This window comes from Equus asinus, chromosome 7 (assembly GCF_041296235.1).
Source record: "Equus asinus isolate D_3611 breed Donkey chromosome 7, EquAss-T2T_v2, whole genome shotgun sequence".
Lineage (NCBI taxonomy): Eukaryota > Metazoa > Chordata > Mammalia > Perissodactyla > Equidae > Equus > Equus asinus.
The window spans coordinates 109,211,603-109,237,876 of NC_091796.1; the positions used below are offsets into that span (position 1 = coordinate 109,211,603).

Below are 26,274 nucleotides of genomic sequence, written 5' to 3' on the forward strand. Positions count from 1 at the left end.
CCACCGCACAGGACACCAACGTCCCCGTGGCCCTGGCCGCCATGGGGGCCCTGGGCTCAGCAGGACCATGTCCCCACCACGGCTTCCACGGCCACCAGCCCGATCCACAGCCCATGCCCCAGCCTCCCCACCCCAAATAACAAAGGAACAGCACCCAAAGAGGGAGGCCAAAACGTTTAAGTTATTAAATCAAATATACAGAGTGATTCATTTAATATGTACATATTTACACAAATGCACTTTCACGAGGAGGGCTGGCGGGGGCTGGCAGGTGGGCAGCGGTCTGGCGCCCACGGCAAACGCTGACAGCTGCGAGGGGAGAGTCTGTGTGAAGGCACTTGTCACGAGCTTCAATACTGCCACCGTCCCGGGGGGAGAACAGAGCAGTCGGAAAGGGCACTTCTGAGAGCACAGTGCAGAGATCTCTACAGCGAGCGTGCCGGCAGGAGCGGCCGGGGACGGCAGACGGGAGGGGACTGACCGGGGAGCCAGCGAGGGGCCGCCCACGGGCCTCAGGCCACTCCGACCACCACAGGCCCCACCTCTGACCTCAAGCCCCAATGACAACCACAGGTGCCACCAACAGCCACGGGCCACACTGAACATCACAGTCCCAAGAACAGCCTCAGGCCACACTGTCAGCCATGGGTGGTCCCACGGGCAGCCATGGGACCCAAAGATAGCCTCAGGACACACCAAAAGCCATGGCCACACTGACAGCCACGGGTGGTCCCACCGACAGCCATGGGCCACACTGTCGGCCCTGCTGTCACCCATGGTGGTCCCACGGACAGCCATGGGTCCCACTGGCTCTTTGGCCTGGAGCCACTGAGAACCCCAAGTGAGGAATAAAAAGGAAGATTCTGTAAACAGTGCACCACCTCTGGGAACAAACGTTAAACGGTTTGGTGAGGACACAGCTGCCCTCTGCTCTCTCCCGCCACACAGTGAGTGTGACCCACGGAAACGTTACAAAAATAGCAACTATCCGGATACTCTGCTGTTCTCCGCCTGACAGTTATTGAATAATTTATACAAGATTAAAGAAACGTAGAAAATAAACATTTGTTTTTGGTTTTTGGTGTTTTTTTTTACACAAAATAAAGAAACTATGCACACGGCCTCAGCCTCCTACGGTCCGGCGGGTGGCGTGGTGCCCAGCAAGGGTCCTGGGTCCTGGCCCAGCTGGCGGCCACTGTCCTACTCCTTGCCGGCACGGTGTCCATCGTGGACGCTCCTGACAGCGCGGTTGTCCACTTTGGGGCCCGAGGCCCAGCGGGCCGGCCTCCCGGGCGAGCAGCCGGGGTCTTTGGTGAATTTGTGCGAGAGGAACTTCTCGGCCTCCAGGGGGTCGGCCTCCCCGCGGCCCGGCTCCTCATCCTCATCCTCGTCCCCGCCGCCCGCTGGCCCCGGCAGTACTTCGCCTGCCCTGCGCGGCGGCGGCGTGAAGTTCTTGCACTGGTACAGCACATCCTTGGGGCCGCCCGCGCCACCGCCCGGCCGCTCAATGGGGTTGCGGATGGGGTTGAGGGGTGCCCACTGGTTGTTGGCGCTCTCCTCCCTTGGCAGCCGGCTCCTCTCCCGCTCTTTCCTGCGCTTGCGGGTCCACCACACGCAGATGACCACACACGCCAGACACAGCACGCTGAACACGCCACACAGCACAGGCACCAGCAGACCTGGGCAGGTGAGGCCGTGAGGGGACCGTCCTGGGAGACCCAGGCCCGCTGCCCGTGCTTGAGGGGAGGGTCCCAGGACAGCGGCTGGGATGGCAGGGCTGGGGGAAGGGAGCGTGGGGGTGCTGGGCACCTTCACTGGCAGGCATGGCAGGGTTTCAGTGTCCCACCTACTGAGCAGCCACAGGTAGGCCCCACCCCTCTGAGCCGCCTGTGCCTGAAAGATTCCTACTGGCCTGGGGGTCCGACGAGCCCTTCCCCCGCTCACCTGTGGAGGAGACACCCATGACAACTGTTTCCACCTTGACCTCGGTGACAGCCAGCAGCAGTGAGCTGTTCCCCCGCTGGGTGATGGCGGCCACAATGGCGTGAGCCGCGCTCTGGATCAGGCTGCTGTCGGGCAGGTCCCGTGCTGGGCTGAAGGACTGCGGCAGAGGACAGCGCTGAGAGGCACCCCCCGTGTCCAGGGTCCCACACCCCACCCCAGCGGGAGCAGGACAGCATGCCTGGCCCTATGCACAGGCCCCAAGGACTGTCGAGGCTCCCGGCCAGCTACAAAGAGGGATGCAGGGGGCTGTGGTCCTGTGAACAGGGCTGCACTGGGGAGGGACTAGGGTCCCTTGGGCTTCTTGGGAGGAGGTTAATTGGATGAGGGTCCTGCAGTGGGGACACCCCACCAGGCAGTTCACAGGGAGGCGGGTGTGGCCTGACCCGCCCTTTCCACTGAGCCCCTTGCACCTGGAGCAGGGATGGCTGTCCAGCCGGCGATGCCCACGGCCCCAAGGGCACCACGAACCCAGTACTGCCCCAGATGCTGAAGCTACCCTGGGCCCAGGCCTCCACCTGTGTGGCCCCTGCCAGCCCGCCACTGGTACCCCACCAGCACCCTGAGAAAGGGCTCTGCCTCTTTCCCTCCTCTCTCCCTGCACACCCCTAAGCCACAGCCCCACCTGACGTGGTTACCCGTTCACACCTGATACCCACCCAGGGCCCAGAGCAGCACTCTGAGGAGGCCGCCTTGGCCGAGGGCCTGGGCAGGTGCCCAGGCCTGGACCACACATCCCAGGGGCAGCCTAAGGCCACGGGCACCCCTCTCACCACAGACCTCGGGGGACACGGCCCAGACAGAACAGGGGACCAGGTGAAGAGGAGGCTACAAGAGAACGAGGCTTCAGCAACTACAATCCCACCCACCCTGTCTAGTGGAGCAGGCCCCTGGCCTCAGCAGTGGGCACCCCAGCCACAACCACCCCTCGCACTCAGCCCTGCAGCCCCCAGTTAGGGTCCCAGAGGAGAGCTCCCATCCCCAAAGGTCCCAACCCTCAGCCCATAGCCTCAGGGGCCTCATCTCCCCCTCCTTCTCCTGGAGGGACTCTTCAACCGTATCCCAATCTGTCCGCCCCAGGCCCCCACCGCTCTTTCCCTCTCTGGATGCTGCCTCTGCATCCCAACTCCTGCTGTCAGCTGGGGGCTCCCCCGGCTCCAGGCACTCCTGCCCAGAGCCCCAGCCTCCAAGGCTTCAGAGACCAAACCCGAGAAGGGGTGCAACCCAAGTCTGGGGTCCCAGCCACCACTTAGCACATGCTGCCTCTGAACCCCGCGCCCTGCCCCCACCAGCCCGTGGCACCTGCTGACCTGCCATTTCCATGGCCTGAGCCCGGCTCCCCGAGAACCTGCATCCACTGGCACAGACACCCACCTTCCATTCTGTGCCACATCGGGCACTGCCCCCCGCCTGCCCCTCTAACATGCTCTCGTGGGCCTCTGCCAGCCTGCTCTGGACCCTTCCCTCACTTCAGCAGACAGGACAAGTGACTCCACCCCACACCTTGCTCCACATCCCTCGAAAAGCTGATCCCGCTGGTTGCTGATTACCATCTCCCTCAGTCTCAAGCCGCTCCCAGCCCTTCCTGTCCACTCATGGATGTTCACGCACTTCCCGCCTGCCTCCTCTAACCTCCGCCTCACCCCAGTGACAAATGCAGCCTCCCAGCTCGGCCATACACACTGGCCCCACCGAGCCATCTCAGCATCCAGCCTGGCCTGGGCTCCCACTATTCCTCCTCTGGCCCCTGCTGGGCCAACGCTTTTCCCTCTGCAGGCCCTGGCTCCACCAGCCTCCCACAAGGGCATGGGGAGGTGCCACAGCCCCATCTCACACGACTGCCCCAGGGGTAGACCCCAGAGCCCATGGGTCAGCCCATCTCCCCGAGGACCTGGGGACCAGTCTGGCCCGGACCGTCTCCCTCAGCACCTCGCAGGAGCACATACAGCGCCGGACCCCGGGGAGGGAAGGCTGAGCGCCCAGCACTCACCAGGGCCACCTCCACAGCACTGGTTCCTGAGGACGGCCGGTCACAGAGCACTATGAGCAGGCGATCCCGGGCCACCGCCCTCGTGGCTGGCAGGGCACGGATCCCGGAGCAGATGGCGCCCACGGTGGTGCCCTGAGCAGAGATGGGCAGCACGTGAGCAGGGCCTGGGGGCCAAAGACCCAAGGCCACTTGTCTCCCAGCTGGTATGGCAAGCAGGTGGCAGGACACTCCTTACAACCCGTCTGAGCACACAGAGAGGGAACACGGGGGGCCCAGTGGGAAGCTGGCTCCCCACACCAATCCAGCGCCCTCCACTGAGGACGAAGGCCACCATCACCAGCGTTGAGGCTGGGTGGGGCCTGGGGCAATACCCCCACCCACCCAGCCAAGCAGCTCCACCTTTAGGCCCGAGGGGGCAGGCCGGGGCCTCACCTAGTCCTGAGCCCTCCCTCCTGGGCTCAGAGCACTCAGGCCACAGAACTCCTGACAGAGCTGCACACTGGCCTGGGTCAGCCCTGGAAGGCCGAGGGGCCCCAATCAGGTGGCCCATGGCCACCACCTTCAGTCCAGGCCCCCTGGGACGACTGGAGAAACAGGCACCCAGGGCTGGGCCCACTGCTCCTGGCCTCCCCTGCAGCCCACACAGGGCACGCTGGGCCTAGCAGCCCCACTCATCTGACCCCACCAGGCAAGGCTCCCTGCGTGGCCGCTCTGAGGACAGACGGAGGCGTTGGGCCCCACAGACGCCCGGGGCACCCGCCCACCAGCCGGCTCACCTGGGGCACTTGGTCATGCTTGAAGCGCAGCGTGAGGCGCGCACAGTTGTTGTCCAGGTGGCCAGAGCGCGGCAGGCAGCGGGTGCTGGGCAGCAGGGTCTCCTCGGTGCCACACTCCCCCCAGGCCGCACAGGGCGGCTGCAGGCACTGGCCTGGGGCCTTCTCCCGGCACCGCTGCCCTGGCGGGCACTGGGCACTCAGGGTGTCAGGCCGGCCGGCCAATAGGCAAGGCTTCTGCCCGCACCACACCTGGGCCGAGCATGCACACCGAGGAGCAGAAACAGGCACACACAGACATGCACGGGCACCACGTGGGAGAGACAGACACGGTCAGCGAGTCCTGGGCCGTGCCCACCCCGCCGCCAGGGCTCCCAGATTGAACCCAGTGCCAAAAAGGACCCCCCCACCCAGAGCAGGAGGCCCTGACGGATGGCTGGGCCAGGCGGAGCCAAAGCCTTGGGCTTCTGGAGCCTGAACAGGGTTGAGCCTCAGTTTCCCCAGCTGTACAAGGGGAGGGTCTTGGTTGTAGCCAAGGGCCTGCCTCCCTAAATGTCCAACAGAGGCAGAGGGCCACGGCCATGGCTCACCTTCACTCCCACCCCGTCGCTCACCCCCAGGACCAGCTCCCTGGTCCCCCAAGGTGAGTGCTAGGTTTACAGACCAAAGACAGGGACTCCCAGGACAGGGGCACTGGGACATCAGACCCCAGCAGGGCAAGGCTAGCTGGGCAGGCTCTCGGGCAGGGCCCCCAACGTACCTTGCTGCAGTCCCGGCGGCCGTCCAGGCAGCGGCAGCTATTACAGTCCTCCACCCAGGAGCTCCCGTGTGGGAAGGGCACGCCCTGCGACCAGCAGGACCTCCCGAACACAATCACTGTGAGCAGAGGAGGAGGGGTCAGCAGCGGGAGCCGGGCCCTGGAAGCCAGGTCTCGCCCACGCCCCCACGCAGTTCAGCTCCACCTGGCATGCTGCTCCCTACCTACCCTCCTGGCACCGTGGGCCGGCCCGGCCCGGCGGGCAACTGCAGCGATAGCCGTTGATCTCATCCACACACGTGGCGCCATAGGCGCAGGGCGAGGACTGACATTCATCCACGTCTACAGGGAAGGTGGCCAGGCTCAGCAGGGAACAGAAAGGCCAGTGCCCACACACAGGTCCCGGGGGTGGCAGGGCGTGGGGAAGGAAAGGAGGCCCAGCAAGTTGGAGGAGCAGCCCCTGGGCCAGCTGCAGCTGGGGCCTCGGTGTGCCCCGTTGGGTCTCTGGGCTGGGCCTAGCACTGTCAGTCACCAACCTGAGGTTTTAATAGGCACTTGCGCCCCATCCTCCTCCACCCGCCTCTGGAATGGGATTGGAAGGGGCCTCTGGGAAACAAACACCCCAGCCTAAACTATGGTCTATCACCTTATGGCCTGGCCCCCAGCCCTGGAGTTGGGGCGAGTGGAGGGTTCTGCTGGCAGGGCACAGGCAAATGGGGAAACTGACATTTGGAGCAAAACAAAAAGTGGCTGTGGCTTCAGGGTGTGTGGACATCCCCAACTCCCGATGCTTGGGCTGGGCTGGGAGGAGCTCCCAGGGCTGGGATCCCGACCCCCCACCCCGCTGCCCCAGGGCCCTCACTGATGCGGCAGTCAGGACCCGCGAAGCCAGGCGCACACTCGCAGCGGAACCAGTTGACGCCATCAACGCAGACGCCGCCATTGTAGCTGCAGGGGAGAGGCAGATATCAGGGAGGCCCCACAGCAGGCCGAACCCCCCGGGCCAGCCAGCCTCCAGAACCACCACTCACCAAGGCAGAGGATTACAGTCATTGGTGTCTGTGTTTGAGAAAAGAGAGAGAGAAGTAGGCATGGCATCTACCACCCTACGCCCCCGTGCCCAGCCTGGGGGACCCCAGACACGCAGGGTGGGGGGACTCTGCACTGTCCACACCAGCCCTCCATGACAAGGCTGGGAGGCTGGGAGCACAGGAGCAGGGACAGCTTCGGGAGAGAGTGGCCCCAGGCAGAGTCACAGAGGGTCCTATCCTGGAGGATGCCCCTAGCTCGGGGGACACACAGGCAGGTGCCTGGGCTGCAAGGCGAGTGCTCAGCAGGAGGTGATGGAGGCCAGGACATGTGGGGGGGGGGGCGAGGCTACAAAGCTGGGGGGCAGTCGCAGTGGCACAGCAGGTCTTGGGGTACCATTGTGCTTTGGTAGACAGGTACAAGGAACAAGTCCGAGGGGTGGAGCCAGGAGAGAGCCCACAGGCCTCCCCTGCCCCACGGCCCCCCACCCTGTAGGCCCCTCTTCCCAGCCCACAGCCTCCTCCACCACGCAAGCTCACTGTGTGTGCAGGTGCGGCCCTCCCAGCCGTCCCGGCAGATGCAGGAGAAGGAGTCCCCGCTGCCCACGCAGGTGCCCCCATTCACGCAGGGGTTGGGCAGGCAGCTGCTGTTCTCAGCTGCAGGGCGGAGGAGGAGGACGTGGCTGCTCAGCTGGCCCTGCAGACCAGGGTCTCGACGCCACACCCCCACCCCAACAAGGGCGGACAGAGCCAGAACCAGGGGGCGGCCCGGCTGCGTGTCAGAGAGAGCGGCGCCCACGCCTGCCCCCCGGCTCTCAGGGCCTCCTCACCGATGTGGCAGGTGCTGCCCCTCCAGCCCGGGGGGCAGGCGCAGCGGAAAGTGTCCCCACTGTCGTAGCACGTGCCGCCGTTGCTGCAGGTATAGGCGTCACACTGGAATTCGCCTGCGGGCACACAGGCCACTCAGCGGGCATGCCCCAGAGCCTCAGGCAGCCCCCCCGGGCAGCAGGGCCGGTGGGCACTCACGCGAGTGGCACGTCTTGCCCTTCCAGCCGTCGTCACAAGCGCAGTAGAAGTCGTTGACCAGGTCGTGGCAGCGGCCGCGGCTGTGGCAGGGATCGGGAAGGCAGTCGTTGGGATCTGGGGGTGAGGACGCCGGTCAGCGGGGGGTCACCGGCGCTCGGGAGGGCTTCCTGGGGGAGGGGGCACCCAGCCAGGCCAACGAGAGACAGAGAGGGCCTGGGAAGGAGAGCCAGGCAACAGGAGCAGGGACCAGGCCTGAGCATGGGTGGGAGCCCCCCAGCACAGACAGGCAGGCCAGGGAGCCAGGAGGGAGGGGCAGGTGCCCACTCACTGGTGTCGCAGAGCTCGCCCTCCCAGCCGCTGGGGCAGAAGCAGCGGAAGGCGTCCACCTCATCAATGCACGTGCCCCCATTGAGGCACGGCTGGCCCAGGCAGTCGTCGATGTCTGTGGGAGGCGGGGGATGAGCTGGCTACCCTGCCGCCCGGTGCCCACCCGCCCCACGGTCCCCAGCCACTCACTCTCGTGGCAGTAGGTGCCTGTGAAGCCACTGTCGCAAACGCAGGAGAAGTTGCCCCCAGGCTGGCTGACACAGTGTCCATGCGGGCCACACACGCTGGACAGCACTGTACCAGGCACCCTGGGCCCTGCCTCGAACCCGCAGCCATCAATCACTGTGGCAGACCAGATAGGGAAGAATCAGCAGTCCCAATCTCTGCAGGCTCTGCGCTCCGCCCCGACCACCCCGTCTGCAGGCTCCGCCCCATCCCAACTCTGCAGGACCCACCCCATACTCTGAAGGCCCCGCCCCTGTCCCATCTGTTGGCTCCGTCGCATCCCCTCACCTCTGCAGGCTCCGCCCCCATCCTCCCAATTCTGCAGGCCCCACTCCACGCCCCCCACCGTCTACAGGCTCTCTCCCGCCTCTGCAGGCCCGTCCCTTGTCTGCCCCCCTGTGCAAGCCCCACCTCCATCTCTACAGGCACGCCCCTCCCCCACACCTGCAGGCCCCACCCCCACCCCTGCAAGCCCCGCCCCCTCCTCCCACCTCTGCAGGCCCCTCCAGGGCACGGCTCCCTGGGCACGGAGCAGTTTTTGCCGCCCACGTCGTCGGGGCATGCGCAGTAATAGTCGCCCTCCAGGTTGTAGCAGCGGGCGCCGTTCTGGCAGGGGTTCGGCTCGCAGAAGTCGATGTCCACCTGTGGGGTGGCGGGCAGCCGTGAGGGCCCAGCCCCCTGCCCGCGTTCCTGGTCGAGGAGCCAGGCCTCCCATCCATAGGAGGAATCCTCGAGGCCGGCCCCGCTTGGTGTCAGAGCCTGAGGGTCTGCCCGCCGCCGGCGACTGTCCGCGTCAGCTGGACGGAAACACCTGCGGCTGCACGCCCCTCCCGCCGCCGGCCCCCAGGGCAGCGCGCTTCCTCTGCCTCCCCAGGCGGCATCCGGCCTTCGCCCCTCCTGCTGGCAGGAAGGCCAGCTCCTGACCCCTCCCTGACCGCCACATGCCCTGAGCCCAGTCTGTAGGTCCTTCCAGAAGCAGCGCTACCAGGCTCCACGGCCCCAGACCCAACCTCTACCCTGGGCTCCAGGGAGCCTGCTGGTCCGGAGCCCTGCCCCTCCCACCCGTCACTCTGCCCTGCAAAGGCCAAGGCAGGACAGAGGGAGGCGGGGGCATGAGCCACTGGGGAGCATCACCTACGCCTTGCCAGGACCCACAGGGAACACGTGCAGCCCTCATGACCCCAAGCACCCCCACCCCACCCTAGGGCCCCTTTCAGGCTGCCCACATATTCCACGCCATCAAGTCCACTTGCTCTCCAGTCACAGACAAATGGAACACCTGGGCAGCCAGTGACCTGCCAGGCTCCTGGCCCAGCGCACAGGAGTGCTCGTCAGGACCAGCAGGGGGCTTGGCCCTCCCCCTGCCCCCCGCATCCTGGCACTTGGGACCCTGTGGCCCTGGCCTCGGTCCAGGACTGAACCCCACATACTCTGTAGAGCCACCCCCCATGGGAGCCCCTCCCAGCCAACCCTGGCACCCGGGGCAGCACTGGAGCAGAGGGTAGGGCAGTGCCAGCGGGCCTCACCTCGCAGAGCGGCCCCGAGAAGCCCTTGGGGCAGTGGCAGCGGAAGCCGTCCACCAGGTCCTCGCAGAGGCCACCGCGGCAGGGGCTGCTGGCACACTCGTCCAGCTCTCGTTCACAGTGCCGGCCGCCGAAGCCCCGCGGGCACACGCACTGGTAGCCGTTCACCAGGTCCTGGCGAGGGGGCAAGGGGCAGGTGAGCATCCTGCAGCTCCCCGGTGCACAACTGCGGCCCCACGCCCCACCCACGGGTGTGCAGGGGGCCCATAGCACCTTACCTTACAGGTACCTCCGTGCTGACACTGCCCACGACAATCGTTGATGTCTGGAGGAGAGGGGCGGGATCATGGGCCGGTCCTTGAGCTTCCCCAGCCCCGCCCCCTGCCACCGCCCACCATACTGACTGATATGGCAGTTGACGCCCTTCCAGCCCGGGATGCAATCACAGTAATAGCCACCAATCAGGTTTTTGCAAGAAAAAGCATTAAGGCACGGCTTCCCTTCACACTCATTGGCGTCTGTGAACGAGACAAGGGGCAGCAATGGGGCCTGGGCCCCCCCGGCCCTGCGTCTGGCACCCGCAGCCCCAGCAACAGCAGCCACATGCACAGTGCACAGACCATGCACACATGAGCCCTGTGGGGCCCTTACCCAGCTGGCAGGTGGCCCCCACCCACTGCTCGGGACAGATGCACTCGAAGCCATCCACCTGGTCCACGCAGGTGCCCCCTGCCGCGCACGGGTTGGAGGCACACTCGTCAATGTCTGCAGAGGGACAGAGGGAGAGGCTGAGGGTGTGGGGAGGCAGGGCCCAGGCGAAGAGGCAGGTCACACAGGGATGGGAGCCTGTGGGGAGGATGGCAGAGCACCAGCTCTTCCTGCCACTCCTTCCCCCACCATTTGGTCCACAGCCATATGGATGGACTCAACCACTGTGCCCTCATCCACCCCCCACCCTCTAGAACCCCTCACATGCCAGGCTGGAGCCCCCACACTTACTCGAATGGGCACTCACCAAGCGCACAGGTGGGTCCACTCCAGCCCGAAGGGCAGTGGCATTCGAAGCCAGAGGGCACCTCATGGCAAGAGCCCCCGTTGGCACATGGATTGGACGTGCAGGCGTGCTCGGCTGTGGTGGGAGCCAGAGGTGGGGGTCAGGTGGGGTGGCAGCCCAGGCCCCCTGTCCACCGGGGCTCCTCCCCAGCCCCCGAGGCCCCAAGGCGGGAATGAGGGGGTGTCTACCGCACAGAGACCCAGGAGATGGGCCCAGCTGGGCTCCCCGGACCAGCACATGCCGGATCCTGACGTACCGCGCTCGCAGTTCTTGCCCGAGTAGCCGTCGGGACAGGCACAGCGATACTGGTCGGGCTCAGCGTTGATGCACGTGCCCCCGTTGGTGCAGGGGTGGTGGCTGCCACAGTAGTTCAGGTCTGGGGGCAGGGAGTTGCTCAGGAGCCAGGTCGCGCCCGTCACTCCTACCTCCCCTGAGGTGACTGCACCCCGGCATCACTGGCCACCACCTACCTTTGTTGCAGAGCAGGCCACCCCAGTTGGTCTCGCAGTTGCACTGCCAGGGCTCCACGCAGCTGCCGTGCACGCAGCCGGGGTAGGGGACGCACTCGTCACAGAACCTCCCCTGCCAGCCATAGCTGCACCTGGGGAGGCGGGGGGTGAGGCCCAGTGGGTGAGGGTGGAGCTGTGGCCACGGCCAGGGTGGCTCTGGGAGGCAGGCGCAGGGTCCCATGGGTTACCCCCCGGGCGGGCGGCCTCGGCCTTTGAACTGGCGCAGGCCCCAGGCCAGGCAGGGGTTATGGCCCGCCGGCCAGCCTGCGCCGTGTCACGGGCACTTCCTGGCCACTGGCCTCGGCCGGTCGGCCGCAGCTGTCCAGTCACTCCTCTCTGAGCTATTTTGGGACTCACCCCTGAGCAGGGCCCCCGGAGCAGGCGCCGGGAAAGGAAGGCCGTGCCGGGACCCCAGGCACGAGAGCGCCAGCTCAGCCACGCTGGGGCTGCCAGGGCTGGGCTACACTGGGGCCGGCTGGACATCAGGAGAGGGCTCCTGGCCTGGCCCGCTGTGTGACCTTGGGTACAGCATGTGACTTCACCTGTAACTCAAGGGCAGTGACTTCTCTCTCCCGACAAAGCCCCGTCAAAGGCCCAGCTCACAGTGGGGAATACTGAAGCCCAGACTGTGCTGGGCCAGTCCTGTGGGAGGCCAGACTCAAAGCAGTGCCTGACCCCGGGGGAGTCACCATACCCTGGCAAGTGGCCTTGAGAGGCCTGGCCCTGCCCCATGCTGTGAGCCAGCGTCCCCTCTGGGAGGTCCTTCAGGAGGAGGAGGGGCAGGAGCCCCGGACAGAAAAAGCAGGCAGGCCGTCAGTCCAGGCCCCACCCCAGGCCCACGCTGCTCCTGGGGACAGGGCTGGCCACCCCTCCAGAACAAGGGCTCTTCTGATTTGGGAGCAGTGCCGTCAGCGGGGACAGCCCAGCGGACTACCCTCCAGGCCCTGGACAGGACCCCCAGCGGCTCCGGCCTGGAACTCAAAAGTCCTGTGGGACGGGAGTGACGTCCAGGCCATGTAACTTCCACACCGGCACGCGCCATGTGAATTTATTTTTGTCAAAGGAAGGAGCCACGGCCCTTCCTGGGCCACTCCCGGGCCCCGCAGCCAGCCAGAGGGGACGCGGTGGCCCAGCGGGCGTGGGGACGGGCAGACGGAAGCTGGCGAGAAGGGCTCCGCCATGCAGCCCCCATGCACGGGGAGGTCCACGCCAGCAGCGGCCGCACATCCCCACCCAGAACCTTGCCTCCAGGTGACGTGGGGACACCCAGACTCGGGGCAGGCAGTGATGTGCCTTGGGTCACCCGTCAGGGAGCAGCAAGGCTGGCCTGAGCCCAGACCCGGAGGGTCCCAAGGGTGTGCTTGCAGCCCTGGGTGGGGCAGCCCTCAGCAGGCCCCCCTCCCAGGCTTCCCCAGCCTGCGGCTCCAGAAGCCCAGGGAGGAGGCGGCAGGAAGGCACGGCCATCTCCGTGACATCCGGTGGGGGGTGTGTCCTTGCGCTGCAACCTGAGCCCTGAGCCACCCGAAGCAGCTGGGCCTCACCCACAGGGCCAAGGAGAGGGGAGAGCGGGGGCCCACCGACGCGCCCCCTCCCCACCAGGCAGCCCCTGTCCAGGGAGTCCTGCCTCATGTCCCCGCACAGCCCATACCAGCAGTGGGGGGCGAGAAAAAGCGACCCCTCTCCCACCTTCGTCCCACCCCGGCCGCTCAGTTACTGGCCGCCCAGGGCCACTGGCACGGCATCAAGGTTGTGCACTGCAGCGGGTGCCAGGCCAGGGCGTGCAGGCAGAGCACCAGCCCGCTCTGCTCACTACCCACAGCCCGTCTGCCCGGAGTTCCCAGGCATGCACCCATCACACAGGTCAGAGGGCAGAGAGCCAGCCCGGCACCCGCCTCTCCCACTCAGAACAGGGGTCTAGGGGTGCGTACCCCCTGAGACACAGACCCACCCCCTGCCAGGTGCCCTCTCACCCTGCAGTGCTCCCCATAGCGCCTTGAGGCTGCTCAACTTGTCTGAGACTGTGCAGTGCAAGGGACCAGGTGGGTGAACCCTTAGCCCCCACACCTTCCCTGGGCAGCCTACCCTCCTCCCCGCCCCGGACTAGCCAGGACTGCTTCTCACACCACCTCCCAGGTCACAGACACCCCCGGACAAGCAGAGGGATCACTACTCCTTCCTGGCACGCAAGTCAGCCAGTTCCCAAAGTTTGCTCTCCTGTCCAAACTCAATGCTGTGTGACCCTGTGGAAGTTACTTAACTGCACTGTGCTCAGTGTTCTTGTCTGAAAAATGCATATGGAAGCAAACCCACGCCCCTGGGATCAGTGAGACCCAAGACGGGAGCAGAGGGCTTAACTCACCCCCAGCTGCTTGTCTTTCTGCCAACTTGCAGCCCCTCCTAAGGGCTGAGAGCATCCACCCGGTCCCCCAGCCCCGTCTCCCAGCCTATCCTCATGCAGCCCCCAGCACCCACCCCTGCCTGCACCCTGGAAGAGTGCACCCCTCTGCGCCACCACAGGCCGAGCGGCTCACCCGCTGCTCCTCCCCACTCACCGCCACCCGACCTCGCCCATCTGGGGTCTCTCCCCCCCCCATGGCCTCCGCTGTCCACATGGGGCTGCTGCCATCCCTCACTCTCCTGGTCCCTCTGACCCCAGCCCATCCTGTGTCGCCTCCTGTCCCCTCTGCTGGCTCTGACCACTGGACCCCTCATCCCTCCGTCTGCCCCAGCCCAGGCCTCTCCCCACAAACCCCTCAGGGAAGCGCAGGGAAGACCTCACCCCAGAATGGCACCTGCCTGTGCCCCTCCTGCCAGCCTCAGTCACGGCGGCTCTGTGGTTTAGAGGCACAAGCCAGAAGGCTTGGGGTCTTCCTCGACTCCCCGCTCTACCTCTCAGCCCTACATCAAATCCACTCCAGGATGTCCGCAGGACCACCCACCTCTCCACCTCCCACCCCTGCAGCAGCCTCCCGGCCTGGCCCTTCCCCACACTGCAGCTGCCCTGGCCCTTCCATCCGCCCCTGCCCACTCTAAACCCTCGGCAGCCCCCTCTTCTCTCCCAGGTCCCGCCTCCACGCTCGCAGGCGCTCCCTGTCCCTCTGTGGTTTCTGTGCCTGCTCTTCCTGTGCTGCAGACACCCGTCCTCAGTGGCTCTCGGCCTCCAGGCCTCCTCCTGCCGGGCATCAGTGTCCAGGCCACGTCATGTGAAAGGGCCCTGGCCACCCTCCCTGGTCCCCTGCCACACTGTTCCTGTGGGGCTGTCGCCATGGGGCACAGGCCAGGCTCTGAGGACATGCATCTCCCCTGCGCTGATTCTAAGCTGCACGGAAGCAGGGCCAGTGTCCCCCACTCGGTGCTCGTCCCGGATGTCCAGCAGTCGGCCAGCGGCTGTGAGGAGAGCAGGCGTGCGTGTGGGGAGTAGGGGGCGGAGGGGCCAGCACCCAGCACTCACCTGCACTCCCCGGGCACGGCACATCCCCCGTGGAGCAGGTTACACCCTTGTTTACACACGGCTGCGAACAGAGCAGACAGAGAGAGGCACGGCTGCGGCCAGCCTGGCACCCGCGGCCCCGCGGGAGGCGCCGGGCAGCAGCCCTCGGCGTGGCAGCTCACCTTCCTTGCACTCCTTGCCCATCCAGCCGTCCATGCAGGCCTTGTTGCCGTACTGGTCGCAGGTGTAGTGGCCAAAGAAGTCGTTGCGGGGCCGGCAGAACTTGTTGCAGGTGGCGCTGTAGTAGTTCTCGTCGCAGCGCACGCGGATCTGCAGCTCCAGGTGCGCCACGTGGCCGCTGAAGTGCAGGCTCTTCCAGCGGTCCTCAGGGTTGATCATGCCCGCGTGCGACACCCGCTCGATCAGCAGCTCCTCTTGAGGAGGCGTCAGAGTCAGCCCGGCTCCCCGGGGAAGCGCCCCGACCCCGAAACCAACCCCGCCCGCAGCCTCAGGACAGCGGGCACGGCCGGGGGGAGGAGGGCTGCGGGGGCCGGGGAGGGCGGCCACGTCCCAGGACAGCAGGACGCGCAGGGCCTAGAGAGGACTTCTGCCCGCACCCCAGAGGCACTCGGGGCCGGGCCAGGGCGGGCGGGAGGCCCTGGGAGGGGCTGCAGAGACCACGGCTCCTCAGGGGCGGCACGAGCTGCTGCGAGGCCGTGAGCCACGAATCCCCGCCTGTGCCCCCGCTCGGGCACCGTGTCCACCTCTCCCCACGTGGGATGTTGCTGGGCTGCTCCCTCTCTCTGACTCTCTACGCGATGGTTCCCAGCAGCAAGCACATCACTACTGCCCCACCTTAAAACAAGCCCACGGCTGGGCCTCCCTTCAAATGGAGCCACCGCGTCGGTGGGCGGCTGAGGGCAGGACCGTGAGACCCTCCCCTCGGCCCCTGCACCAGTTTGGGATTCTCCACAGTAAAAGGCTAAGGAACCCGGGTCCCCTGCCCTCCGTCCCACCGCGCTAAGGCCTGGGGGACCCACAGCCAAGTAGGGCCTGGTGCCCTGCGCCCCACCCAGCCCGGCCGTCAAGGGACCCGCTGACGCATCCCCGTGCCGCCCTCCACCCGGGAACACTCCTGCCCTGAGCCACCTGTCCCCATGCCCGCCTGGGGCCCCCAACTGCACTCCCCGCCCACCCCTCTGTGTCCCCTGAGCGTTGTCACCAGTGGGACCCAGGGCTCTGCCTGACTCCGCACCCAAGCGCCCACGTAACATCACCCCCATGCAGCACGCCCAAACCGCGTCCTGGCCCAGGCCACAACGGCCTCTCCATCCGCCGGCTCCTCGGCCACCCCAACCGCACTTTCTCACCACCGTCAACCCATCAGCAAGCCCTGCCTCTACCTTCAGAGGGGCCAGGGCCCTCCTCACCCCGCAGGCTGCCCTGGGGCCAGGTGTCCCCACCCTCGCCACCTCGATTCACATGGCAGCCTCCTCAGCGGCCCGTGACCTGACCCCAGCCTTGCTGCCTTCATCATTCCCTCCCAGCCATGTGGGTCCTGTGCTGTTCCTTAAACACATCAGGCTCGCTCCTGCCATAGGACCTTTGCATATGCTGTCCCCGCCGCCTGTGGGGCTCCTCCCTGTCTGTCCATGGGAGACGTCTCTGCCCTCACCACAGGGCTCCACAGGCCTCTGTGCACAGGCCGGCCACCCAGCAGGTGAGCCTCAAGGGCAGGGTCACCAAACCCCATATTCCAGGACAGACAGGCAGAGAGGGGGCCACAAAGCCAGAGAGCCTCATGGGGGTGCCCCACTCCACCATGCCACTGACATGGCCCCAAAAGGACATGCCCATTAGGAGAACACAGATGAAGCCGAGATTGGGGAGGAAGATAGCACATGTATAGCTCTGCAAATCACAAACATGGCAGAGCTTCCTGGCAGCCAAAGCAAAAAGGGAAACAGTGCACAAGATCCTCAGGACAGAGGCAGCTTTGCTGGCATGTGGGCTTTTGTCCCCAGCAGACAGAGGACCAGGAGCCTGGCTACATGCATCTCTGTGGCTGAGAGGGGTCAGCCTCCCGGTGCCCTGAGGGGGGCCCTGCAGACAGCAACCCACCAAGGCCACCCAGCCCAGGGCTAACTCACCATCCGGGGTGGTGTCGTTGTCCCAGTCCCAGGCCTCGACAATCAGGGTGAAGGAGCGCTGCCAACAGGGAGGGGGCCATTCAGGTACGCAGGGCCCCCACCTGCCTGCTGCTGTACAGATGGGGCGCCGCCCTGCCATGCCCCAGCCCCTGCCCCCTCCAGTGCCCCCGACTCTGACCCCTGGGCCTGTCAGGGCTCTCCCTCCCCAGCAAGGACCCCCCTCCAGCGTCCTCGCTGCACCCCCCTCCCATCTCATTCCCCCCCGCGCACCCCCCCCACCCCCGGCTCTGAGGAACATCTCAGACCCCTTGATGACCCACTCAAGGGAGGGAGAGAGGCTGCCCCTCCAGGTCACAAAGGCTCAGAGAGCTGGGCTCTGGGCCTCTGCGGCCCCAGTGGTCCACACCTGGCTTAAGTCAGCATGGAAAAAAGAGAGTGACCCAGGTGGAGCAGCGGGCAGAAGGCACAGCGGAAATGGCCACAGCCAGGTCCCCCGGGGCCTGGGAGCAGAGGATATGGAGTGGGAGCACCCCTCAGCACCCCACTGGGGCCTGACCACAGTTGGGAACACAAGGTCCTGCTGCAGGCCCCCCAGAGGGGGATGATGGCTGTCACCACCCCAGGTGGCCCTCCGCCACGCCCATGGGGCCACAGGGCAGAGAGTGTGCCCACTGGCTGTCCCCCTCCGAGAACAGGAAAAGGAGCAAGAACAGACAGGGAAACTGAGGCCTAGGGACTGCCTGGCGCAGCCTCAGCCTATGGTCGCTGCTGCCCCATCCCCTCCTCCCAGGACCATCTGGCCCCCGTGCCCCAGGCAGTGTGATGGGGCACTCCAGGATCCACTCCCTCCACGAGGATGACCAGAGCCATCACGCAGCCATGCGCTTGTCAGTCATAGGCACATGCCAGGCAGGAGGGACAAGCCTGGCCCCTCACTGCCAGCTCTTCCCTGCCCAGGACGCTCCTGGTCAGTCCAAGGGCTCGGCTGCACCTTCAGACCAGCCTCGAACATGCTGACCGCCCCTCCACCAGCCCTGGCTCGGGGCCCACAGCACAGGGCCACCTCTGGGCCACACCAGGCCGGCTTCCTACCCCAGGGGGCACTGCACTGGGGAGCCTAGACTCCTCTCACGCTCAGCATCCCCACCCGCCAGCCCCTGCAGCCTGGCTGTGCCCGGGAAACCCAGAGCCCCTGCCCCATGCCTCCATCTGCTCGTCCCGTTCTTGCACCTCCAACAAGACAGCCTCAGGGACCCGGGCACTGACCCACCCTGGATCCCACTCGGCCCCACCCACACTGCGCCCCTGCCCTGAGCCCAGCCCCCACCAGCGCCTCACCCCAGACACCCAGGAAGACCCACAGGACCCCACACCCCCCCAGGAGCACAGGTTGTAATGAGGAAGACACGCTCCAGCCTTCTAGAACTTTCCCTGCCCCAGTGGGACTGCCACCTTTCAATCCGTTCTCTCATGCCTGCCACCGCCTTCCGCCAAGCCGGCAGGTCCATGTCCAGGCTGCCCATCTCCTCCAAGGGCTCCCTGCAGCTACTGGGGCCTCCACGCCCCCGTCCACAGGAGCCCCGAGGGACCCAGGGCTCTCTCTGACTCTCCTCATGGCTGAGAGCCCTCCTGGGGCTCCCAGGACTCCAGCCCTCTTGGCAGCCACCCCAGCACGTGCACTCTGCCCCCGGGCCCTTGCACATGCAGCTCCTTCACTCTGCCTAGAATGTCACCCTCAGGCTGACCTTCCCCTGGCCATTCCCACTCCTGGTGACAGCCAGAGCACTCAGCTCCTTCCTAGGCTCTAATCATTTCACTCATTCATTCATTCATTCATCAAGTGTGCACCAGACACTGCTCCGCCACTGGGGACCACCACCTCTGCCTTAACGGGCAGAAGAGTGAGCGGGGCTCCAGGGGCGGGGTGCTGTTGTAGACGGGGCACAGGACAGGCCTCGGAGCCGGTGACATTGGGATCAAGGCTGCCAAGAGAGAAAGGAAGCGTCCCACGAGGGAGGAACCACCACAGGGCCGAGAGGCTGGAAGAGCAGGGACTCGAGGACAGAGGGTCAGGGTCAGATGGTGCAGCGCTGCGGGCCCCCATGCCAACAGTGGCGCCAATGCTGAGCAAAATAAGTGGCTGCGGGGCAGTCTGAGTGAGGCCTCAGCAGTCACTCTGGCCGCCGGGGGGATGGGCTGGACGGGCAGGCACAGGCAAGGGCAGGGAGCCGGCGACGGGCTGAGCGCCAGACGATGGGGGCCAGGGGGCCTGCGACCACCACCGCAGGCCAAGCTGCCAGCAGGGTAGGCAGAAGAAAGCCCCAGGCCCGGGCCACGCGTCCCACGGGGCCTCCCGTCCCACAGGGTGGCCCCAGCCCATCTCCCTGCACCTGGGCTTCGGGCAAGCAGAGAGCTCGTGGCTCCCAGGAAACCCCACGCCAGCGGCTCAGGTAGGATTACCACCACCTTCGCCCGAGCCAGGGCTCCAGTTACCTGTTCCCGCAGGGACGTGCGCCCGCCCGCTGCCCCGTGAGGGCCCCACCGCCCACCAGCTGGGCTCCCTACACCTGGACGGCAGGAAGTCATCCAGGGAGAACTTGAGCCCTCGGCGGGTGGCCCCCGTGCCTCCCCCAGCCTCTGACCCTCCCCCAGGCTGTCCTCCAGGACTCAGTTTCCCCTCTGCAGATGCCAACCTCTTGTCCCTGTGCTTTCTGCCTTCTGGGCCGCGGGCCAGGACGAGGTTCTGTCAACCCTAAACCCCTACAGAACAGGAGGCTGGGGCCTCAGAGGGTGTCCCGGCGTTCTAGGGATGGGGCTGGGGTCGTGCAATGAGGTCGAGAGCGGGGTGGTGGGAGCAGGTTCCCAAGCAACAGGCAAAGAAACTCCAGGCCCTCCTCCCCGGCCAGCCTCAGCTGGGCTGCCCGCCTGCTGGCCCAAAGGCCCAGCCAGCCAGCCGGCCGGAGTCCCCAAGGGCCCAGCCACACCTCCGCCCATGAGCCTGCCCTGACCCACCCGCACCGCACAGGCAGACTCCCAGCCTGACCACCGAGCCGCCTCCCTGGCCTGGACTCCCAAGACTGAGTCCAAGCCCTTTGCTGAACCCCCCGACGGGGGTGACAGAGCCAATGGGGCAGCAACCCAAAAACATGGAAATGACCCCATGCAGATGTGAGACCAGATGTACCATATCCTCTAATCCAGGCCACCCCACAGCCTGGGACACCCCATGGCCCAGAACACCCCATGGTCCAGGACATCCCTCAACCTGGGACACCCCATGGCCCGGGACATCCCATGGTGCAGGACATCCCACAGCCTGGGACACCCCATGGTCCAGGACATCCCACAGCCTGGGACACCCCATGACCCAGGACACCCCATGGTCCAGGACATCCAACAGCCTGGGACACCCCATGGCCCAGGATACCCCATGGTCCAGGACATCCCACAGCCTGGGACACCCCATGGCCCGGGACACCTCATGGTCCAGGACATCCCATGATCCAGAACGCCCCAGGGCCCGGAGCACCCCAGGCGAGGAAGGCCCAGCACAGCCCCCAGGCCCACTGCCCAGGTCCACGGTTCCTCTCCCGCAGCAACCCGCCCCCCTACAGAGCCGAGCTTGGTGCTGGCGCCAGGAGCTCTAAGCACAGATACATTTCCTGAAACCCGAGCTTTGAAGAAGCGGAGGCCTCTCCGCCATTGTCACCCGAGGGAGAGGGGGAGGGGCAGCCTCCGCCCCACAAGCTGGGCCCCGGGGCCATGGCAGGAGGAGTGGACTACAGGCCCACCGCACACAGGAACCCAGACGCCCACACTCCACCCAGAGATCAGCCAGGGCCTTGCCTGGGGCCCCACCCACCGCCCCTCAGGTCCCTCGCTGCAAAGAGGGCCAGCAGCCCAGGGCCTCCAAGCACCTCATCACAGGGGCCTTGTGGGATCGCTGCAGCAAAGCCACAACCAGGCTGATCCCGTCACACTCCACTCAGCTGCTGTCTGGGGAGCCCAGCTCACCTGCAGTCTCAGGGACAGGGATCCTGGCTCACCTGGGGTCTGAAGGATGGGGACCTTGGCTCACCTGGGGGATGGGAACTTTGGCTCACCTGGCATCCAGGGCACGGGGACCTTGCTTCACCTGAGGGATGGGGACCTTGGCTCAACTCAGGCTGGGAGATGGGAACTTTGGCTCACCTGGTATCCAGGGCATGGGGACCTTGGTTCACCTGGGGGATGGGGACCTTGGCTCAACTCAGGCTGGGGGATGGGAACTTTGGCTCACCTGGGGTCCAGGGGATGGGGACCTTGGTTCACCTGGGGGATGGGGACCTTGGCTCAACTCAGGCTGGGGGATGGGAACTTTGGCTCACCTGGGGTCCAGGGGATGGGGACCTTGGTTCACCTGGGGGATGGACACCTTGGCTCACCTGGGGTCTGGGGGATGGGAACTTTGGCTCACCTGGGGTCGGGGGATGGACACCTTGGCTCACCTGGGGTCGGGGGATGGACACCTTGGCTCACCCGGGGTCGGGGGATGGACACCTTGCTCACCTGGGGTCCGAGGGATGGACACTTTGGCTCACCTGGGGTCCGAGGGATGGACACCTTGGCTCACCTGGGGTCAGGGGATGGACACCTTGGCTCAACTCAGGCTGGGGGATGGACACCTTGGCTCACCTGGGGTCGGGGGGATGGACACCTTGGCTCACCTGGGGTCCGGGGATGGGGACCTTAGCTCACCTGGAGTCTAGGGGATGGGGACCCTGGCTCATCCAAGGTCTGGGGGATAGGGACTCTGGCTCGGGCCTGGGGGTTAGAGATGTTTATCTCCCCAACACCACCTCCAGCTCAGGGCCCCACCTGGCTCCCCCGAGGACCCCCTCATTGGCCCGGCCTGCTCACTGTCCAGACACCATGGAGCAGCCTGCGAGGGTCCCTGAGGGCCACAACCTCTCCAGCAACCTCTCCCCGTCATACTACAGTGTTGTTCCCTAACACCTCTCCCCACCACGAGGCCCAGGGACAAAGCCCCCAGCCCACTTCCAGGCCTTCAACTAGCTGGTGCTACCCTCCCAGGGTCCCCACTTTGCCTGATCACTGAGACCTCCGCTCTGCCACCCCCATACCAAAGCCTTAAACAAGGCCTCTGACACATGAAGCAGGTGACTAGGCACAGAGCAGGGCACAGGCTGGCATGTCCACCCCAGCAGGACACCTGGCCCCCGCTGGGAAAGTGTGGAAAGGAACCGGACGATGGGACCCAGTATGGACAGAGAAGGCCCCAAGGGTGAGGCGGGAGTGAGCCAGGGCCCACACCAGCCCCCAGGCTCCTTAATGGAAACAGGAAGCAGAGGGAGGATGATGCCTCGCACTACCAGGTGCCCCCACCAGGGTGCCCCCAGATGCAGACGGCAGCTGGGTACAGCTTGGGCTGGGGGCTCATGCAACTGCCAAGCCCACATGGCAGCCGGATGCGCTGGGGCCCAGCCTTGTGTTCACATTCCGCTAGACCCCCGCTTTGGATACACACGGCCCTGACTGGCCGAAGTCCCCCACATACAGTCCTGAGCATACCACAGCCCCCCAGGGACTCCGGCCTTCTGCTGGGCAGCCAGTGCGAGCGGAGAGGAGACAGGGCAGGTGGGGCAGCCTGAGTCCTGAGCCCCGCCCCCTTCAGGAGACCCCGTCAGCACACGACTTCACAAGTGGGAAAGCTGGCCCCAAAGCCCGCCATGGCCCAGGACCTCAGGGTGGCTGCGCTGTCAGAAGCAGCGTCAGGCCCAGGTCCACCTGCAACACGTGCAGGCCTTTGCCCACCCAGTCCTCCCCACGACTCCAGCTCTGCCCACTGCTAGCAACCAAGCTCCATCCTTGCCACCATACACAGCTGTCCCCTGGAACCTACAGTGCACATGCCAGCCGGGGGGGGGGGGGGGGCGGCCCTCAACCTGCAGGTGGGGCCCGGGGGTCCCAGATACCAAAACATAGACCAGGCAGGAAGACGTAGCCTCCAGCTGGGCAGCAGACTCCTCACTCAGGACAGGTCCCTGGCTGCCACATGGGACGTCCATCAGCCAGCCCCCCTGAGCCCACCACCCACTGGGCCCCTCCAAACCCTCCGTCAGCCACCTGTCGCCCAGAGAAAGCATATGCGTGCACACACATATGACCAAAAGCGGCATGCACCCTGCCAGCTACAGGCCAGAGGCCAGCGCCAAGAGGGTGCTGCTGACCTCCTGCGGGGCCAGTGGGAGACACAGGAGCATCTGTGGGGTAGGGTCAGGAGTGGAGGGGCAGCCCCCATAACTAGCACATCCAAGACCCTGGGCCCACTGCTCTCCAAAGGCTGAGCCTGACACCAACCTAGAAGCCAGAGATCCCAAACAGCACAGAGACCCCGGTGCATGCAACCAGGTCAGGGTGCAGAGGGCCACTCAATGGGCCTGGGGTACTGGCAGAGGCCAGGGCGCAGGAGGGTTCAGGACTAGCCAAAGGTCACTCAAGGGGGTGGGGGGTGCAGAGCCCAGAACAGCTCTCACTCCTCCTGCCTCCAGGGGTCGGGCAGGCGTCACAGGCGGGATGGCTGCCCCTTCACGACCCTCCCTAGACCCTTCCTCCAGGGAGCCCGAGAGTCCAAGCTGGTCCTGGAGCCCCCCACCCTCCCAACAGAAGCCCTGGAGACAGGGCCCAGCCTGCTCCTCGGTCCCCAGGGAGCTGGGGCACAGGCCTTGCTTTCTCCAGGCAGAGCCAAACACCCCAGTGGGCACCCCGAGTTCCCAACGCACCACAGCTCGCAGGACGGAGCCGGACTTGCAGCAAGCCGAGGCAGCGTGGCCACAGGGCCGCTGCCGGCCCAGCGGAAATACCAGGGTGCTGGCATCACCACACGGCTACACGCCCGGCAGCCGGGCCGCACCGCCGGCAGGGAGGGGGGAGGCAGGAGCTGCCCCCGGACACGCAGCCCCCCCATGGCCCCATCCCCCTCCCCGGGGGCTGCCACCTGCCCCTCCTGAGGCATCTGAGGGAACCAGCTGGGAGCACAAAGGGAAGTGAGCTGGCCCCAGACCCGGTGCCCAGACTCCAGGGCTCCCAGGGAGGCGAGGGCCTGCCCCATCCCGTCCACCCCTGGCCGGCCGGTGGGTCCCAGAACCACGAGGGACACGCATTGGCCCGCCACATTCCTCCCAGGCCTCCCCGCCCCCACGCCCGCAGCTGCCAACTCGAGCAGAAAACACATCCTCAGGTAGCGATCTGGAGCCGCGCTGGCCGGGGCCCAAGTGCAGATGACAGGCTGCGGGCGCTGCTCAGACCTGCCTGCTGCTAGGCTGTGGGGGCGACGGGGCGGGGCTTATCGGAACTGCCCGGGGCCCTCCCACGCATGCCCCTACCTCTCCCATCTCAGGGACAACTCCCACCCAAGACCCTGGGGTCAAAGGAGACCTCTGAGGCCAGTCAAGCATGTGGGGGCAGGGCCCGGGCCACAGAGGACCAGGGCAAGTCTCCCTGTATCGGGGAGGTCAGGATGGGGTGAGGATGGGGTAGCGGTGGAGGCCGCCTGGCCCAAGCTTAGGAGGTACCAGCACAGGGCTCAGAACCAGGGTGGGGCAGGAGGCCCAGCCCCCGTCAAGGGAGGTCCTACTGGCCCAACCTTGACCTGCCTGGCCTCAACTCTCAGTATCTTTCAGCATCAGGGCACCAGGTGGACACATTCCTGGTGCCTTCTGCTGGCTGGTCCAGCTGGAAGTCCTTGGTCTGAAGAAGAGGTCCCTCAGTCACAGCCTGGCATCCTGCTCAGGCCACTCCCTACTCCCAGGCCCTCCCCAGGCCCACCTTGGCTGCCCTCACCCCTTCCTGCACACTGGGGTCCGGCCTCACAGTTCCAGGACTGCAGCACAGACACCTCCAAGGGGCAAGGCCAGGCCTTGCTTCAGAAAGCAGACCACATCTGCTCCCTCCCCAGCCCTCACCCATCCCAGCCCATGGCAGCCCAGGGGAGGGACCACATCTCTCCCAGCATTCCGAGCCCAGGGCTCCTACCTCACTAGCCACCTGCAAAGCTCCTGCCCCAAACAGACAAACAAAAGCAAAACCCCACAAACAGACCGACACAGACGTGCGACAGTCATCACGGTACCAATGCCCACCATCTCTTCCCCCCGGGCCGTGGGCCAGCAGCGGGGCCGCAGCGGGGACACATGCATTAGGCACTCCAGGGCCCAGGGCCCCAGCGCCCGCCTGAGCTGCTCCTCCACCCCCACCCCCATCCCGGGGCATCCAGGAAACGGCAGGGCGGGCGCAGGCTGGCCGCGGGCCCGGGGCGGCTCCGCCGGGGCCTGCCCCAGACCAGCCCCAGCACGCGCGGCGCACATGCCTCCGCGGCCTGCCCGGGCCCGGGGCGCCTCGCCGCACCTCCTCACACAGGCAGACACGCGCACGGCGACGCAGGCACACGCCGCGGCCACCCCGCCCCCGCCCCGGCCGCGACCCCCGCGCGCCCACGTGGCCGGGCGCGGACCGGGCCCCACGGAGCACGCGCCCGGGGTCCGCCCGCCGCGCGGCGCCCCCTGCCGCCTCCGCCCCGTCTGGGTGCGCGCGGCCGGCAGGCAGGGCCCCGGCCGCAGGTGCCGGAGGGGCCGCGGCGCGGCGGGGGCCGGGACCCGAGGGAGGGGAGGGCTGAGGCGCGGGGGATGGGGGCGCACGTACCGGCCAGGCGAACTGGAAGGGGATGACGACGAGGCCCGGGTCGTGGTCGCCGCCAGCCCGGGCCCGCGCCCGCGCCCGGTCCCCCGCGGCGCCCGCCGGCGGCAGGTAGAAGGAGTTGCCGCCCAGCACGGGCGTGGCGCCGTGGCCGTAGTTGCAGGGCCCCGTGGGCGTCACCTTGGCCTGGTATTCCTTGAGGCACACGCGCACGTACGTGTCGCACTCGTCGTGGCCGCAGCCCCCCGCGCGCGTCGTCCGGCCGTCGCCGTCACAGCAGGCGCCGCTCAGCAGCTCCCCGTTCACGTTCCGCAGCGCGCTCAGCTGCAGCTCGAAATAGCCCATGGGCCGCGCCGCCTAAAAATAAGGCAGCGGGAGAGCGCAGGGAGGCGCGGGCCGGGGTCGGCGCGCGGGCCCGCCCCGCCCCCACCCCGCCCGCCGAGCTCCCGCCGCGGCGTGCAGCCTCGAGGGCTTCCGAACGGCGGCGCCCCGGGCGGTGCCGCCCGGCCCCGAGGGGCGGCCCGGTGCGCCCCGTCCGCGCCCCGCTCACCTGCACGCAGAGCGCCAGCAGCAGCAGCAGCCGCCGGGGCAGGCGCCCCCGGCCCCGCGCCCGCATCGCCGCCTCGACCCCGCCCGCCGGGCCCGCCGCCGCCGCCGCCGCCGCCCCTGCGCGCCCGGCCCCGGCCTCCCAGCGCCCGCGCGCCCGCCCGCTCTCCGAGCGCCGGCAGCGGCAGCGGCAGCGGCAGCAGCGGCGGCGGCAGCGGCGGCGGGCGGGGTCGAGGCTGCG

The 26,274-nt window shown here is 66.8% G+C and overlaps 1 protein-coding gene across 3 annotated transcripts; it reads right to left on the reverse strand.

Moving 5' to 3' along the window:
• Nucleotides 1-161: 161 nt before the first annotated feature.
• JAG2 (jagged canonical Notch ligand 2) lies at nt 162-26,189 on the reverse strand. 3 transcript variants are annotated; one of them, XR_011504835.1, is made up of 26 exons: nt 26,038-26,189; nt 25,494-25,844; nt 16,794-16,851; nt 14,826-15,077; nt 14,665-14,725; nt 11,175-11,305; nt 10,961-11,080; nt 10,666-10,779; nt 10,302-10,415; nt 10,055-10,168; nt 9,929-9,975; nt 9,654-9,824; nt 8,619-8,769; nt 8,092-8,244; nt 7,904-8,017; nt 7,576-7,689; nt 7,380-7,493; nt 7,090-7,206; nt 6,553-6,580; nt 6,384-6,469; nt 5,750-5,863; nt 5,525-5,640; nt 4,768-5,016; nt 3,992-4,233; nt 1,945-2,101; nt 162-1,679 (listed from the first exon to the last, which is right to left on the reverse strand). XR_011504835.1 is itself a non-coding variant. In XM_044774422.2 (26 exons), the coding sequence occupies exons 1-26, from the start codon at nt 26,101-26,103 to the stop codon at nt 1,201-1,203; spliced, it is 3,723 nt and encodes a 1,240-aa protein (XP_044630357.2). In that variant the 5' UTR covers nt 26,104-26,189; the 3' UTR covers nt 162-1,200. The 3 variants fall into 3 exon arrangements, 2 of the variants coding, with proteins under 2 accessions (XP_044630357.2, XP_070370563.1); XM_044774422.2 differs by having other exon boundaries at nt 3,992-4,123; XM_070514462.1 differs by lacking the exon at nt 10,055-10,168 and having other exon boundaries at nt 3,992-4,123.
• Between the last annotated feature and the right edge of the window lie 85 nt (nt 26,190-26,274).

Excerpts from the sequence above, each read along its gene's own strand:
- JAG2 (XM_044774422.2), bottom strand. The coding sequence starts at position 26,103 with ATGCGGGCGCGGGGCCGGGGGCGCCTGCCCCGGCGGCTGCTGCTGCTG. Across the intron at positions 16,852-25,493 it reads CCTTCCAGTTCGCCTGGCCG|CGCTCCTTCACCCTGATTGT; the intron begins GTACGTGCGCCC and ends CCCTGTTGGCAG. Across the intron at positions 11,306-14,664 it reads GCCGTGCCCGGGGAGTGCAG|GTGCAGCTATGGCTGGCAGG; the intron begins GTGAGTGCTGGG and ends CCGCCTCCCCAG.